At 45.8% G+C, this 16,396-nt stretch overlaps 2 protein-coding genes across 3 annotated transcripts in view; one reads left to right on the plus strand and one right to left on the minus strand.

Moving 5' to 3' along the window:
* CYB5D2 (cytochrome b5 domain containing 2) overlaps nucleotides 1–16,396 on the plus strand; it is a 148,999-nt gene that overhangs the window by 22,052 nt on the left and 110,551 nt on the right. The window lies entirely within an intron of this gene.
* Nucleotides 1–16,396, minus strand: part of ANKFY1 (ankyrin repeat and FYVE domain containing 1) — a 49,971-nt gene that overhangs the window by 16,737 nt on the left and 16,838 nt on the right. For both annotated transcript variants that reach the window (XR_014558322.1, XM_083714362.1), the window contains exons 4-14: nucleotides 15,667–15,802; nucleotides 14,220–14,343; nucleotides 12,083–12,232; nucleotides 11,403–11,568; nucleotides 7,325–7,529; nucleotides 5,776–5,844; nucleotides 4,994–5,193; nucleotides 3,778–3,875; nucleotides 2,412–2,637; nucleotides 1,956–2,054; nucleotides 210–363 (exon numbers count right to left, since the gene is read on the minus strand). Coding sequence is in view for 1 of the 2 variants with exons in the window: in XM_083714362.1 (XP_083570488.1) it covers nucleotides 210–363; nucleotides 1,956–2,054; nucleotides 2,412–2,637; nucleotides 3,778–3,875; nucleotides 4,994–5,193; nucleotides 5,776–5,844; nucleotides 7,325–7,529; nucleotides 11,403–11,568; nucleotides 12,083–12,232; nucleotides 14,220–14,343; nucleotides 15,667–15,802 (1,627 nt within the window). In the remaining variant the exon portion in view is untranslated. The remainder of the gene's footprint in view (nucleotides 1–209; nucleotides 364–1,955; nucleotides 2,055–2,411; nucleotides 2,638–3,777; nucleotides 3,876–4,993; nucleotides 5,194–5,775; nucleotides 5,845–7,324; nucleotides 7,530–11,402; nucleotides 11,569–12,082; nucleotides 12,233–14,219; nucleotides 14,344–15,666; nucleotides 15,803–16,396) is intronic.

Consider the following 16,396-nt stretch of genomic DNA (forward strand, 5'->3'; position numbering starts at 1 on the left):
TCCTTGGTTCTCTGTGGTGTCAACCTCCACCCACCAGCAGAACCCACTGATGCCCTCTGAGGCAAGGGGGTGTGGGAAGAGCAGAAGCAACCTGCTCAGCCCAAGCCAGCGCCAATTCATTTGCCCGAGTGTGCCTTGCGGGGGCACTGGGCCTGTCTCTGTGCTAAGACTCTCACACAACTTTGCAAGTACAACCAAGGCCTTTTTACCTGACACTGATATCTGCCTGGTGCTCCAGGAGGAAGAGGGCGCTCTTGCTGTCCTGCCTCTGTATTGCCATGTGCAGCAGAGTCTGCCCGTCTGACATCGTGTCATTGATGGAGGCCCCAGAGCCAAGCAGCTGAGCAGCAATAGTGTGCATTCCTGCCGGGGGGCGGGGGGGAGGAAAGAAACGTCCAATTTATCCGTTAAATTTCTGCCCTTTCTTTCCTTCTGCCTGTAGAGCTCCCACTCTCTCCCCTCCCATTTTGGACAGTCAGATAAGGCATGAGAGAACAGGGTTCAAATCCCCCATCGGTCATGAAGCTCGCTGGGGGCCAGTTGCTCTCAGCCTAACCTACTTCACAGGGTTGCTATGAGGATAAAATGGTACGGGGGGAAATGATGTATGCTACCCTTGAGCTTCTTGAAAAGAAGTAAATGCATTGTCCGTAGCTTTCGTTGTCTTTTAGAAAAGTGGGAAAGAAGCACTCGAAAATAAACAAATCCTTACTCTGGGACACTTTGCATGTTATGGTATTTAACAATAGGACGCCCCGAACCTGGTGACTTCCATATGTTAATAAGTGGCGCTCAACATCTGGGGAAGGTTACTCTATACAGATGAACCTTCAAACTGCAGTCCTAGGACCTGGCCTGCAATCCTGAGACTGTGCTCCCATAGTTGGAGTATGAAGCCATGTAAATTCAGCTGTATTCCCCTTTTTTCTCTTGTCAAGATACTGCAAGAGGTTAACGTTTTCAGGGATTTGCAGGCAAGTTGGAGTTTGACCTTTACTCCTCCCGGCAGCTTTAGGCACAAAATTTGTTTAGGTACAAATATGCCAAATTAAAGGGCTCAGATGCACTTCTGTCAGACAAACATGGCTTTCTAGCCACCTGCAGTCGGAGGCCTGTTAGTTTGCGCTACGTCGAAACAGGAGAACAGATTTGTTTATGAGAACAACTATGAAGGGTTCCACGGCCGCCACCACCTATTTTGGTAATCCAGCACATAAGTAGATGCTGTTTTTTTTAAAAAAATGAAAGCCCCACCTGTGGCTTTCCAGGTGCTGTTGAACTTCCAACCCCAATCAGCCCTCGCCAGCCCCACATCCAGTGAGCAGGGATGATGGGATTTGCAGTCCATAGTCTGTACTATGATGTACAAGTGGAGAATATATGGCCTGCACAGGATGAGGGACGGGATCAACTAGCTACTCAGCATTAAACAGTTCACCTCCCCTCTTATTTGAAAGAGACTCCAAGGTGGCTGTATGACAGCACACAGAGTGTAACAAGGACTGAGAGATTGGCCGGTGAGGGGGGGGGCTCGTATAATCTCACTGTAAACACGTGGTACAGTGACAATAAAGTATTTCTTTTTCTATTTCCCCCATACCCACTACAGACAAGTGGATGAAAAGTCATAGCACTTTATAAAGTCCCAGTGATTTCAATAGGAGAAATGGAACACAGACTTAAATCTCTCTCCCTTTTGAAAGCAGCGGGATTGAAAGGTGCTTAACTCCGGTTGGATTGCTCTCTTAGGGCTCCAACTACACTCTGAGAAAACCCACTGAAATCAATGGACTTATCAGTCACGACAATGGAATTTTAAAGCGTCAACTGCTGGTTGAATACAATCCTTATTTTTTCGTTTTTTAAAAAAGGTTTCTTCTATTATTTATTGGAGTTGAGGCCACCTCTGCCCACGTGCTCCGAAAATTTCAGACCATCCATCTTTTGGCGCTTACCTGTCCATAAGGCTAATCCCAGGACTGTTTGGTCTCTGGAGTCCTTGAGACTGAAGTCAGGAATGATCTGCAGATTGTTGGTAGCATGAAGGGCATTTGCTAGAAGAGAAAACCATTAATTCTCTTTTAAGCCTGAAGTTAATCCTGTTTGCTTCGAAGATACCAGGCTGCATACACATTATACCTTTAAAGAACATTTCCCACCCACCCCTAGAAGAGTTCTGGGCTCTGTAGTTTACCCTTCTGTAGTTGGAGGAAGTAATGACTCTGAATGCCAGTTGATGGAAGCCAATGGGATGTGGGGAGAGTGCCCACTGTGAGAAGAGGGTGCTGAACTAGATGGGCCACTGGCCTGATCCAGCAGACTCTTTTTGATGGTTCATTTATCTGCTTTTCTGCTCCTATTCCCTCCAGTTCCACCCTCTCCCAGCTGGCAGCTCCCCACTAAAGGCTTACCTTTTTGCTCCAGAATGACTGACACCACATCCGGGTGGTTATAAGCTATTGCCATGTGAAGAGGAGTTTGCAGGCTGACGTTATCTGCCGTGCTGGGCGTCGCTGTCCCCTTCTGGGCAGGCACGGCTTTCTCCGTCTGGATATTAGGATTTGCTCCTTGCTGCAGCAACTCTGCCGTGAGGTTGGCTAGGCCATGCCGGCAAGCTGTGTGCAGCGGGGTCTCCCCCTTTAGGGAAAGGAGAATTTGGAAAACTTTAAAAGACAATTGATTTCAAGAAGGAGAGAAAAGACTCATGAATTGGACTTCAAAAGCAGCTCCCACAGAGCTCAGTGCGCAACAAACAACTGTCAACACATTTGTAGCTCCTCAATTTTCTAAGCGCTGTACATCTGCTAGAAGAAAGGGCTGCCTGCAGGTTCTCAATCTAAGAGACGCAATATAAAAGGAAAAAAGAGTGGGGAGGGAAGAGGAAATAAAACAGGGGAGCAGCTGCTCCTTCACTAAGGCTGGACGATAAGGCTGGCCAAACATTAGGTAAAGGTAAAGGGACCCCTGACTATTAGGTCCAGTCGTGACCGACTCTGGGGTTGCGGTGCTCATCTCGCTTTACTGCCCGAGGGAGCCGGCATTTGTCCACAGACAGCTTCCGGGTCATGTGGCCAGCATGAACAAGCCACTTATGGCGATCCAGAGCAGCGCACGGAAACGCCGTTTACCTTCCCGCTGGAGCGATACCTATTTATCTACTTGCACTTTGACGTGCTTTTGAACTGCTAGGTTGGCAGGAGCAGGGACTGAGCAACAGGAGCTCACCCCATCGCGGGATTCGAACCGCCAACCTTCTGATCGGCAAGTCCTAGGCTCTGTGGTTTAACCCACAGCGCCACCCGCGTCCCTTGGCCAAACATTGAGATATAGCAATACATCCCAATGTTGAAAAACAGAGGGAGGAACAAGCTGCATCAGCCCCAGCCCCACACGGCACTGGGGTGGAACTCCCTTGGCAGGATCGGAAGTGGTTTCACCCTGACACCCCATGGGGCCAGGGCCAATGCAGCTTGCTCCTCCCTCCGTGTGTCGGCCACTTGTGGCAGAGTCAGGTGCAGCAAGCTCCACCCGCGATATACTGCCCGGTGAAGGTGCCATTGCACTCTGGCCTTCAAACTGGCCCTGGGCAATGAATTGCCCAGGCCTAACACACACACACCCTTTCTCCATCTCATCACAGTAAAATGAGAAATGGTCCAAACTATCTACAGTAAGCAGTTATGGGCTTGCTGTTAATTTCCCTCCATGAACCAAACAGATATATGGAGTGTCTGAGCAGAGTTCTATTTCATTTGACATTCCCTTCTCTTCACCTACCGCTTTATTCCGGTGGTTAACTTTGGCCCCATGGGTTGCCAGGAACAGAGCGGCAGCCTCGTTTTCTGCCCCTGCTGCTCTTTGAAGCAAGCAGTTTCCTACAGGCAGCCAGCCACCCGGGTGGGGGAGAGAGAAAGAAAAAGCAGAGTTAGAACAGGAGCCGAAATTCAAGCCGTCATCTTGCATTCTAAGCCAGGACACTGGAGGGCAGGGCACAACTGAACTGACGTGGCTTATTACTGACGTCCTTATTATTAAGTATGCTTAAAAGGTAAAGGTAAAGGGACCCCTGACCATTAGGTCCAGTCGTGACCGACTCTGGGGTTCATCTTTTATTGGCCGAGGGAGCCGGCGTACAGCTTCCAGGTCATGTGGCCAGCATGACTAAGCCGCTTCTGGCGAACCAGAGCAGTACCTATTTATCTACCTGCACTTTGACGTGCTTTCGAACTGCTAGGTTGGCTGAAGCAGGGACCAAGTAACAGGAGCTCACCCCGTTGCGGGGATTCAAACCGCCAACCTTCTGATCGGCAAGTCCTAGGCTCTGTGGTTTAACCCACAGCACCCACTTTTTGTCACAAGTGATCTCAAAGTGATTCTCCCTCCCTCTCTCTCTCTCTCTCTCTCTCTCACACACACACACACACACATTATTACAAATCACAAAACACAATTAAGGTAACAGGAAAGCACCAGCAACATCAATAATAAAGCCACAGTATAAAAACCATACTATATCAGCAATACCAACAATAAAACCTCAAAATCAGTCCTATAACATAAAACACACTTAAGCCTAACCATCGCCACCAAAAACTAGAAGAAAAACAAACCCAAGTAAATTTCCATCAAACCATGAACCCACAAACACCCATGCCTCCAGAAAGAAGGCGTTGCACAACTGGGGCAGTGCCACTCAAGGCCCTTTTGATTTGTCCTCTCCAATGTACAACAGCTAGAATTTTGTTTCCTCAAGGGACTCCATTGTCTTTTTGCTCAATTCACAAAAAAGTTAGCTATCTGTAACATGCAGGCCACACACCCCTCCCACTGCACCCTCTTTTCATTGCCCTCTGTGCTAAAGCAAACCAAAAGGTTGCTTGCTTTAGAGTTTCAGCTCTGCCGTTGCCTCTTTCTTCCTTTGGCTTGTCTTCTATCTGATTTCTCAATTGCTTTCTTAGGGACTGAGTTACTGGGACGACACAATTTCTCTCACCGGTCACTGTGTCGGGAGCGTCCGTATTGCTGCCCCGCTGGATGAGCCTGGCCGCAAAGCTGTTCTCATCAAAGGAAGTGCCATTTTCCACCAGGACATCCTCAAAGGGGTTGACGGATGGGTCTGAAGACACCGTGATATACTGAACAGCCAGCCATAAAGCAGTGCTTCCTTCATGATCCTTCAGTTCCAAATCGAGCCTGGCAACGACAACAACGTTCCGATTATGCCCCGTGAACAATTTCAAGTCGGGACCTTGTTCTCAGGAGACACAAATCAAGGCTTTCTAACACTGGCCAGTTCACCGGATTTCACCTGTCTGTTTACTGTGCCTTCAACATCCAATTTTTGTATTTTCTGCCTACCAAGTCAACTAGCATTCTTTTTCTCCCAACTGACATTTGCCCATTCTCACTGGCAGCTTTTCATTTAATGGGAGGTTTTGCAACTTGAATTTGAATCCTATGAGACCTTTTAGTAAAGAAACACTTCCATTCTGCCACCACTGAGCCACTTCCCCAAGTTCACTGTTCCAGCCACCTCCCTGCCCTATCGAGAAGACCCACCCAAGTGTCTGTTGCAAAACAGAACGGTGATAAGAAACACACAATTCCACAGACAAGAACGGGAAGGGAAGAGCAGCCTTTAGGAAAACTCTGCCTGAAATTCAGGAAAAGTCCATCCTCTCCTAAAGTACCCAAAACTTGACAAGGACATGGTTTCTTCTATTAAGAGCACCATCCAGATAGATAATTGTATTAATCCAGTTTGCACAGACTTACTGCTTGCACTGGAGCAGCTGGCTGAATACTGGGTCATTTCTCACAATGATGGAGGCATGCAGTGGAGTCCTGGGGGTGCAGAGAGAGTGAGAGAGAGAGAGAGAAAGAAAGGGGTCAGTTGAATTAGGGCACAAGGTCTTCCAAAGGTCAAGGAGCAAGATCTCTTTTGTAATTCAGCAACTTCTTGGAGCACATGACACTAGACTCCTCCCTCAACTGGCTCTACCTGCTTTTGTCTTATTTACACCGGAGACCAACATCCATTTTAATTATTAACAGCTATTACTGAGCACTCAGGCAGTTGCTTTTAGATTTACTTCTGTACTTGTCAACAGGTTTCACCTATTTTCAGTGACAGACTTAACGGGGTGCAGATATTTATATATTTTTTGAAATAGTTTTTATTTGATTTTACAAATATAAATTTATAACATTCCAAATGCATATCCATATACAGAGATTACTCTGAATCTTGAGACTTCCCGCTCCATCCCCTCCATGGGTCCTACTGTCAGCATTTACAACTGCGTATTATTCCATATTCTATATTTTAAATCAATCCATAATATCCACAGTATTTGTTACATTACAAGTGAGTTTCAAATCCTGCTAATGTTTCCATCTGCTTGCAGTGGTCTCCTGGATAAATTATAAATTTTTCCCATTCTTTTTAAGAAGTTTTTGTCCTCTTGGTTCCTGAGTCTCAGGACCCCGGTGTTTTTAACCCTGCTCCACTTCCTACGGATGGATCTGAATTACCACCGCCAGGTCACTTGGCATCTCTCCCCGCCCGCTGGTTCAACACCACCTAATACATTGAACAGCCCAAATTTCAGTCACCAGATGCCTGGGATAACAGATACGTTTTACCCTGGAATCCCATCAATAACATACATGCTTTTACATGCAAAGGTTGCAGTTTCTATCACTGGTACCTCTGCCAGCCAAAATAAGCAATACAACAACAACAACAAATTTTATTGATACCCCACCCTCCCCGGCCAGAGCTGGGCTCAGGGCGGCTAACACCAATAAAATCACAGTAAAAATATAATAGGGGGGAAAGATGGGGGGAGCAAAGAAAAAAAACCAATTTAAAGTACAGGTTAAAATGCAATTTAAAATGCAGCCTCGTTTTAAAGTAGCTGATAAATCAAGACCATAAGGGGAGGGAAACATAAGGGTCAGACCGATTCCAAACCAAAGGCCAGGCGGAAGAGCTCTGTCTTGCAGGCCCTGCAGAAAGATGTCGAGTCCCGCAGGCCCCTAGTCTCTTGTGACAGAGCGTTCCACCACGTCGGGGCCAGTGCTGAAAAGGCCCTGGCCCTAGTTGAAACCAATCTAACTTCCTTGAGGCTTGGGACCTCCAAAGTGCTGTTATTTGTGGACCTTAATGTCCTCCACAGGGCATACCAGGAGAGGCACGTGGGTACAAGGGTTTGATGGACCAATTTTTCCAATTCTGCATAAAGCATCTTCAGATGTCCAGATCAACATTTCAAGCCATAGGTCAAGGAAACATACAAGCACAACGCCACCCAACAGTCACCTTCCTTTGCTGTCCTGCATGTTCGGATTGGCTCCTGCCTTCAAGAGGGACTCTGCAATCTGTGCCATCTCTGCCATGATGTCCGGCTTGTGCTTCTTGGGGCTGTAGGAGGCCACGAGGTGCAAGGGAGTCTCCTGGTCTCCCAAGGTTGCAGCATTCACCCGGGCACCGTTTTTAACAAGGAAGCTAGCAGCAAATTTATCTCCTTTGGGGAATGACAAGGAAAGAGCAGAAGTCAGGTAGCAGGATTTTTGAAAAGCACTCATGCCAAGGAAACCCTCCCTAACAATCCTTCCCCATTTGCCATATCAGTCAGAAAAGTGTAAACGGCAGAGTATTCCTTGTATCTGTAGAAAAGGAATAGGTTTGTTAAAAAAATTAAAAAGACCCAGATGCAGGGCTTTTGATGGAAAGAGGATTAGTGGTCTCTATTTTGGGTGTGTTATTAACATTATGAGCTCAAGGTGGCTTCTCCCTGCCCCATTTCATCCCTAAAACAACTCTGTGAGGTAGGCTAGGCTAAGAGGCAGTGACTGGCCCCAGGTCACCCAGTTAGCTTCATGGCAAGTGGGAATTTGAAGCCTAGAATTCAAAATCCTAGTCCAACACTCTCATCACCACAGCACACTCACGTAAGAAGATAAAGCAAGATTATTCAGCAAGTGCCTGGGCGACTTGTTTGGCTCACTGTGTTTGTTCTGTTTATTTAGAGTTGTGAAGAAAATACAAATGACACACGGAGGACACACAAAAAAGTTGCTGGATGCCTCTCTCTTCTAAGCAACAGCTTTCCCTAGGTGTTTGGAGGGGGAGGAGAATGAAAAAAAAGCTTCTTAAAAGTAAGTCAAGAAGCAGGCATACAGTGGTACCTCAGGTTACATACGCTTTAGGTTACAGACTCTTCAGGTTACAGACTCCGCTAATCCAGAAATAGTGCTTCAGGTTAAGAACTTTGCTTCAGGATGAGAACAGAAATCGTGCTCCAGCGGCGTGGCAGCAGCAGGAGGCCCCATTAGCTAAAGTGGTGCTTCAGGTTAAGAACAGTGTCAGGTTAAGTACAGACCTCTGGAACGAATTAAGTACTTAACCCGAGGTACCACTGTATTTGGGAGTATCTGAGGTTGCAACACAGCTAAGACTAAGTAAGCCTGGAACAGGTCGGTCTCTTAAATGGGAGACCACCAGGAACCATATATAAAAACAGATTAAAAAAAATAAATCTTAAAACTTCTGATGCATCTACATGACATGTCAATTCACATACAATTTAGTGAAATGGTGGCCCTGAGAAAGTAGCAGTCCTATTTCTGGATTTTGCTGTTATGGAGGAAGCGCAGCCTGCGCAGGTTCCACAAACAGCCCATGGAATGGCCAAGAAAGGATGGGGTGGGGTAAAAAGGAAAGGAAGGAGGGAGATGGAGTTGCAGGTGCATGTGGATCACAAGGGCTCGACAGGCACCAGTTGTACACCTGAACTTTCCCATTAAGTGCTGCAGTGCGATGCATCTTCAGGTGCCTCCAATCATGGAGACCCTTGCTTTCTTGTGCTGAGTAAGCTTCACACCCACCCATCAATACACATCCAGCACAGGCTTTAAGTGATGGCAACGTGTTCACCATGCCACCAAAAAATGGCCCCCACACCATTCTGCAGCTTTTCACAAGCAAGCTGCCTGTAACTGGAAGCGGCGCTGGGAAGCACAGAACACCCATTCCAGCACAGTGAAGGGCGATCCAAAGATCTCCTTAACGATTTTGGCCTTTCGCAATTGCACTTCTGCCATTAACAGAGGATCTGAACCAGATGAAGTGACGTTGCTTAAAGAGCTTGCAAGATCCGTACAGTGGAGCCTAGAACCCGTAAGATGGGTCAAGACCCTAAACCTGATCTGGCAGCATTTTCAACTGTTGACAAGGTAGACTGTTGCCAGTTGTATTCCGATTTCAAAAGAAATTTCCTGCAACATTGGAGGCCCTTAACCTGCAGTTTCGTAACTAGGGACCAAGGGGTTTTTACAATTCTGGTGAAATACCTAGCCCTTCTCCTGAACTGGGAGGAGTTATAGAGGTTCTCCCAAACCTCAAACTAATTATCAGAATGAAGGAAAGCGCCCTGCTGCTTTTGGAGACGCTCTGAAGCTCAAAGCACCATGGACAAGTCCCTCTAGCTACTCAGCTCAGGGCTGGGAATGGAGGGGAAAGGTTTGCTTCCACCGCCACACAAAGTTGACACTCCTTGCAGGCTCATCAGAGCCAATCCCGGGGGGCGGGGAGGAGAGAGAGGGACACAAGGGTGAACACGATTTTTGGCTAGCCAACCAAAAACCCTTTGATCTTGACTACAGCTGGTATTAAGTGATATGGAAAGAAGTTTATCTTCATGGGTTACTCATACCTTGCAGAGGACTATAATTTTCCTATTATACATTTAGATGAAGTTTATTTTCTACAAGTCTTTAGCCCAAGGGAAGAACAGAAATTGCTGGCCATCGGCTTGAATTGCTAATAAAAAAGGGCAACAAGCCCCATTTTCTCTTGCCAGAGAAAGATGTAATTCAAGATGCTACTGCTCTGTTCCTTTGCTGTCTGCATATCACTGCCATGGCAACCAATTCCTGTCTAACTGTATGAATCCTCAAAAGGATCCCTTTTCTTGCACTGAAAACTTCAGAACCACCAAACACACCACATGCTTTGCCAGACTTTTGGAGGTTTTTTCTAAAGCTAAGCTGCTGTGTAATGTCCAACATCAGTTCAACGACTCTCTAACTTGATCATGCAAGATGGCCCAGGATAGAAGACATTTCTAGTCTGCAGAGATCTTTCTCTCAAGTTGGAGATACAGTGGTACCTCGGGTTACATACGCTTCAGTTTACATACGCTTCAGGTTACAGACTCTGCTAACCCGGAAATATTACCTCGGGTTAAAAACTTTGCTTCAGAATGAGAACAGAAATCATGCAGCGGTGGCACAGCAGGCCCCATTATAGAATCATAGAGTTGGAAGAGACCACAAGGGGCCATCGAGTCCAACCCCCTGCCAAGCAGGAAACACCATCAGAGCACTCCTGACATATGGTTGTCAAGCCTCTGCTTAAAGACCTCCAAAGAAGGAGACTCCACCACACTCCTTGGCAGCAAATTCCACTGTCGAACAGCTCTTACTGTCAGGAAGTCAGCTAAAGTGGGGCTTCAGGTTAAGAACAGTTTCAGGTTAAGAACAGACCTCCAGAACGAATTAAGTTCTTAACCCGAGGTACCACTGTATTATGTTGGAGAATCTCATGTGATGTGATGTGACACAACCTACTGTTTGCTGTGGACATGAAAAACAGGTGGGTGGAAGAATTTGCTGGGAAGACGTCCTTGGTTAGTTTTTGGTTTTTTATTAATGTTGCTAATATTGTTTTGTGGGTTACAAGTGCTGTAATGCTTTGTGAATTTTATGACTTTTCTTGCAGTTGTGCTGTTCAGTCTATTTTTTAAGATGTTTTGTTAATAGTGTTTTATATAAGGTGGTTGTTTTAATGATTTGTTTACACACACACAAACACACACACTCTCTATTCTTTACTGAAATACAGGAAGTATAAAATTTCAAGTGCGCAAGGTAAAATAAGACGCGAATAGAAAAACAACAACACCTGTGTAAAAAACAAAAACTATAAACACTACATGATTGTTATTGTGGCTAACCTAAACTTAACCTAATACAGTGTTTATAAAAATGAATTCCAAATATCATTAAATTTGCCATGGCAAGCCTACGTTTGTAGGTGACTTGTTCATGTGTTGCAAGTTTGTACGTATCTTCTATCCATTCATTTACTGATGACAGAGAGGCCTGGAGGCCAGCATTTGGCTCCAGGGGGCCTGAGGTTCCCTACCCTGATCTACAAATTTAAATGCTAGCACCTATGAAATCTGAGATTCCTGCATTACAGGGGACTGGATTAGGTGACCCTCAAGGTCCCTGCCAACTCTGTGATTCTATGAGGTGTTTTGGCCAGGAATGTACAGAACGAATTCATAGCTGGAAAATGAACTATATATTTTACAAACACAGTTTATTCTTACCCCTTTGAATAGCTTTATGCAGCAAGCTCCAGCCTTTCTTGTCCACCATGTCCACATCTGCCTTGTGATTAACCAGGGTGGTTGCAATGCTTTCCAGTCTTCGAGAAAGTGCCAGATCTAAAGCAAGATCTCCGTTGTGATCTACTTCGTTTAGCTTCCCAGGCAGCTGCAGGGAAATGGGATTAGAAGTCGGGCACCACACAGCGTGATAGCAAAAGCAGCAGATAAAAGAAAAACGAAGATTTTGGTGTTTATTCTACATTTAACGCCGCTCACTAAGGAGCCACACAGGGCAGCAGAGAAGCTTAGGAGAGGCCATGCTCAGTGACAAAGCATGACGCAAATCCCAGGCTCAAGAACTAAGGCCGACCTGGACTAAATAGAACAATGGTTTGAACGTAAGGCAGGCTTACGGACAGTTAAAAGAAAAGACAGTGGAGGTTGTGGGGGAAGCAACAATCATTTCAAAGGGAAAGGTTTTATTAGTGATATTTGGGGGGGGGGGAGAACTGTAACTGCAAACTAGGGAAGGTGTTTGTTTTTAAAAACTCCTTTCAGATGCTAAAGTCTATTCTGCTTTCTTAAGAGGCAGAGGGAACTGACTTTGTAGTAATGAGGATATCGAGAGATATCTCCAAAATTCTATCCTAGTGCAGATTTAGGGGAGGATCTCTGCCTACCTGCGAATCCATTTCAATAAGATACAGGAAAACGACGTCTTCTCTCTCCACTTTAATAGCTTTGTGCAAAGGAAACTCTGTTTTGGATTTGATCATTTTATACAATAGCTGAGCACTCATACTGCTAAAGTCTTCTTTCCTCAAATCATCCTGGGGGAGAAAATCATTAATCAAGAAAGTCACATATCTTGGCTCCAACCTTTACCCCCCCACCACAAGCTTCAGTCATTTCTCCAGCGCTATTTATTTATTTGTACCCTTTCCTAGTCAGAAAGGTTCCCAGAGCAGCTTACATGGAATTAAAAAAACGCTCCCTACCCTCGGGCTTACATCTTAAAAAAACAAACAAACAAATAAATACCGTATTTTTCGCCCCATAGGACACACCGGCCCATAAGGCGCACCTAGTTTTTTGGGAGGGAAATAAAGGGGGGGGAATTATTTCCCTCCAGGCTGGGGTGGGGGAAGCCCCAGAACAGGCAGCTCTCCGCAAGCCGTGGGAGCCCAGCACCGGACTCCCACCGCTTGTTGAGATCTGCGCGAAGCTCTAAGCCTAGGGCGCGATGAGCTCAGTGCGCCCCAGGCTTCGGCATGCAGGTAACTCTCCGCAAGCCATGGGAGCCCAGCGCTGGGCTCCCACGGCTTGCAGAGAGCTGCACAAAGCCTGGACGGTGTACACTGACCCCTCTCGCTCTCCAGGCTTCAGCGAAAGCCTGCATTCGCCCCATAGGACGCACACACAATTTCCCTTCATTTTTGGAGGGGGAAAAGTGCATCCTATAGGGCGAAAAATACGGTAAATAAATAAAAACACAACATAGAGCAACCATAAAAAAGTATCAGCCATTTCTACAGGCACCTGTATGGGTAACAGGAAAAAACCCAGACTTTTGGGGGGAGTCAAACTGAAAAAGTACATTTGATTGTACGTGATCAGATTTTCCCGTCTGCCTCTCAAAAGGCTATATGGCTGAATATAATTCCCAAGCATTTATTGGTTTCTGGCTTGAAAACTATAAATGCCGCGGCAAGAGCAGCATATGTGTTTCTGTGAATCTGTAAAATGATTTCCAACTCTCTTGTTTTCATTGCAATACCAGAGTTTATGGGTCTATGTTTTGTTTTGGTTTGGTTTGGTTTGGTTAGTGTAATATGTTTGTTCCTGTTTGTTTTATATTTTATTTTTACTTTACAAATTCAGTGTGTGTGTGTGTTTAAAGAAATGTATGAGTGGGCAGCACAAGGAATGGAGAAAGCTGGGTTTGAAGCTATGCTACATTACTGCAAGATGGGGGTACTGTATAAATAAATTACCGCAAGCTGCTTAGACCAGCCGTCACCAATCTGGTGCTTTGTACTACAATTCCCATAAGCCCCAGCCAACAGGACCAATGGTCAGGGATGATGGGAGTTGGATGCCAACCACACGTGGCAGGCCACAGGTTCCCCACCCATTTTATTGCTCTGGGTGGTATAAGAATGCTCCTTCCGTATCTCAGCTTTGAACACAAGGCTCTCCCATGGGCATGAATCATTGTACCAGGAACATCCTCCAACATTTTGTTGTCTCAACCTGTGAGATTATTTATCCACACATGCAACATAGGCTGATGATCTTTAATGAGGCACTTTTTCTCCCACGCTGCAAAATGTTTCCATGGGTGGAGGGGGGGAACACTCTTTGGAACTGAGCTATGATTCAATAATTACAGACCAGGAACCGCCTGTTTTCAGTACAGGCATCAGTTCTGCTGTCAATGCCAAGACATCCCATTTTAAGCAGATGCATACACCAAACTGCAGACCGAATGAAAACGAAAATCTCTTTGCGAGTGGGAAGCTAACAAGGCAAAGAGAACGCGGGGCTAAAATTCTTCTCTCCAACATGCTAGCTTTCCACATGCGAGGTGGCACTTGTTGTTTCATGGGGCAACCTTCAAACACCCAATTCCCCCGCTGTACATGGTACAGCCCAAAGCAGCTGCAGAACAGAATGTGGGGGATTCTCAGTATAGTTTCAAATTTTACAGAAATCTTTGCCTTGGAAACAGAGTAAATGCTGCATTTTTTACATTTAAAAAACACATATCCTCATTTGACCTCTTGAAGCACCCCATGCTCCTCTCTCGGCGCTTACCCAATGACTAGCAATTATCTCTGCACAGTAGTTCATCAAAGTGCTGGCATTCAGCTCCTCAGCTGTTTGATAGAAGCGGATGCAGTTTCTGACGTTCACAAGTGACATGACTCCTTTTTCACACCTACCAAGACAGACAGGGAAAGAGCCGGGGGTCAGCAAAAAGGGGATTTACTAGGAGATGATTTTCATTGCCAGCATCAAAAGACTTACCTCAGTAGCTAAAAAGTATGAACACAGACCTGCTTTATAAAGTATTAGTAAAACTGAAGGAAGTTCTTTGAAAGATCTTGGCCCAGATCGGACATAACTATCTCAGTTAATTAAACTAAGATATGCAAGTGGTGTGTGTCATCCCTTCCCTCTTTGCTGAGCAACAACTCAAGAGTGCCTGAGTTCATTAACCACAGTTTCCCACTGCATCCAAACCAGGAAACTATGGTTTCCATATTCAGAGCAGATCAGTGTTCAAGGAGTAGCCTTCAGCTCCGAAGGAATTGCCTGTCCTGCACTTGAAGACTTCTGAAGTTAAGATTAATATTCTTGGCTAAAAGCCTAACACCCTGCAAGACATTCACAGGAGGCATTCTGCCATTAAGCTACCATTCATCCAGTTGAATGAGAGAGGCAAGACTTTTCTGCTTGTGGTGCTAACACCATCACCCTGTTGTAAATAATGTCCTGATTCAAGTATCATCATCAATACTTTATTGCGGTCCAAAGACCCATAAAACATAAACCATAACAATTTCAAAACTAGATACAGTTAAAACGACCAGACAGACAGATGGTAGAACCAAGGCAGTCATTTTGTTTTATCTAGCGCATAATGATCTTTGTTTCTTATAACCTCTGAAAGATACTTTGCCACGGCTAGTGTAATACCTAATTCAAGTAATACCTGAGCATTATAATCTATTAACACGCCCTTGGAATGTTGCCTTGCCCATACTGCCAGAAATAGGCAGATGTGATACATCTAGTAAAGCCAAGTTCATTTGCACACACACAAATGGGATAAATTAATAGGAGCACACAAGATCCCAGAGCAGAAGAGATTCTCTGTGTCACTACAGTCACGCTCGTTACTACAAAGTCAGTTCCAATGTATAGGTTTCACAAAGAACCTGGCGAGATTTCCTTCATTTGCTGGAGGAAGCATCAAGAGGGCCTTCTAACCCATGCGTGCAATAGGACAACCTTTACCTAAACCAACCTTCACCAGTGAGCCCAGAACACCTGGAGGCCACCAGGAAGGCTGACCCAAAGCATCCTCAACAGATCTCTCCAAAGGGAAGAGATCCCACCATTGGTTCTGAGAGTGCCCATCTTTGAATTCAAAGCCACTTCCCAGAGGGATCCACAGGGGGGAAAAACAATCACTTGCATTAGGACAAATAGCCTGGTTAATTAAGAAACAAATGCAACTGCTCATTCAGAGACTTGCCTTTCCCTGAGGAGCTGTAGCTGAAACCTGTTTGCCAGTTTCATCAGCTCGGTCAGGAACACATCATCTTCTCTCAGCTCCAGCTCATCTGTATAGATCCAACGCAACATCGCCGTTGTCACGGCCGGGTCAGCATCTGTTGGAAAAGCATGAAGGGGATTATGATTTGGCTTTTAGAGGACCACCAGCATGCAGGGCTCTAGACCTGGCATACACTTACAAAAACAAAAATAGCTCCCCCCCCCAAACTGCACGCTCAGTACTTATGAACCAGCAACTACACTTCTTATGCTCAAGACGTTAGCAACGAGCTTGTTTCTGTACTTACAATGTGTGTGTGGGGGGGGGGGAGTTCCTGGCATTTCCCTCACTGTGGTAAAGAAATGCACCATCACACTGCTGCTGTGAGTGCTAAGTGGGCATACAACCCACCCACCGATCTCAGGAACTAGTAAAGGTGGTATTTATAGCTCTGCTGCAACAAGGGTGTTGGCTGCCTGCTCACCCCCTAGAAAGAGGAGCTCGCGGGAGCACTAATATTAGAAGCTGTTTTCCAAGATGCAGCCAGAGATGTAAGAAGCAAGACATCAATCATGTGGGGAAGCCCCGACAGCTTCAACGCCCCACCAACCCACAACTAAAACATAGTCAAGAGCATGTGGCAGCCCTAGCATTCTTCTTCCCCCAGCCCCACATTTCAACTTCAGAAACTGCTTGACACCTAAGTATT

Source organism: Podarcis gaigeae (assembly GCF_964106915.1).
Source record: "Podarcis gaigeae genome assembly, chromosome: 15".
Classification (NCBI taxonomy): Eukaryota; Metazoa; Chordata; class Lepidosauria; order Squamata; family Lacertidae; genus Podarcis; species Podarcis gaigeae.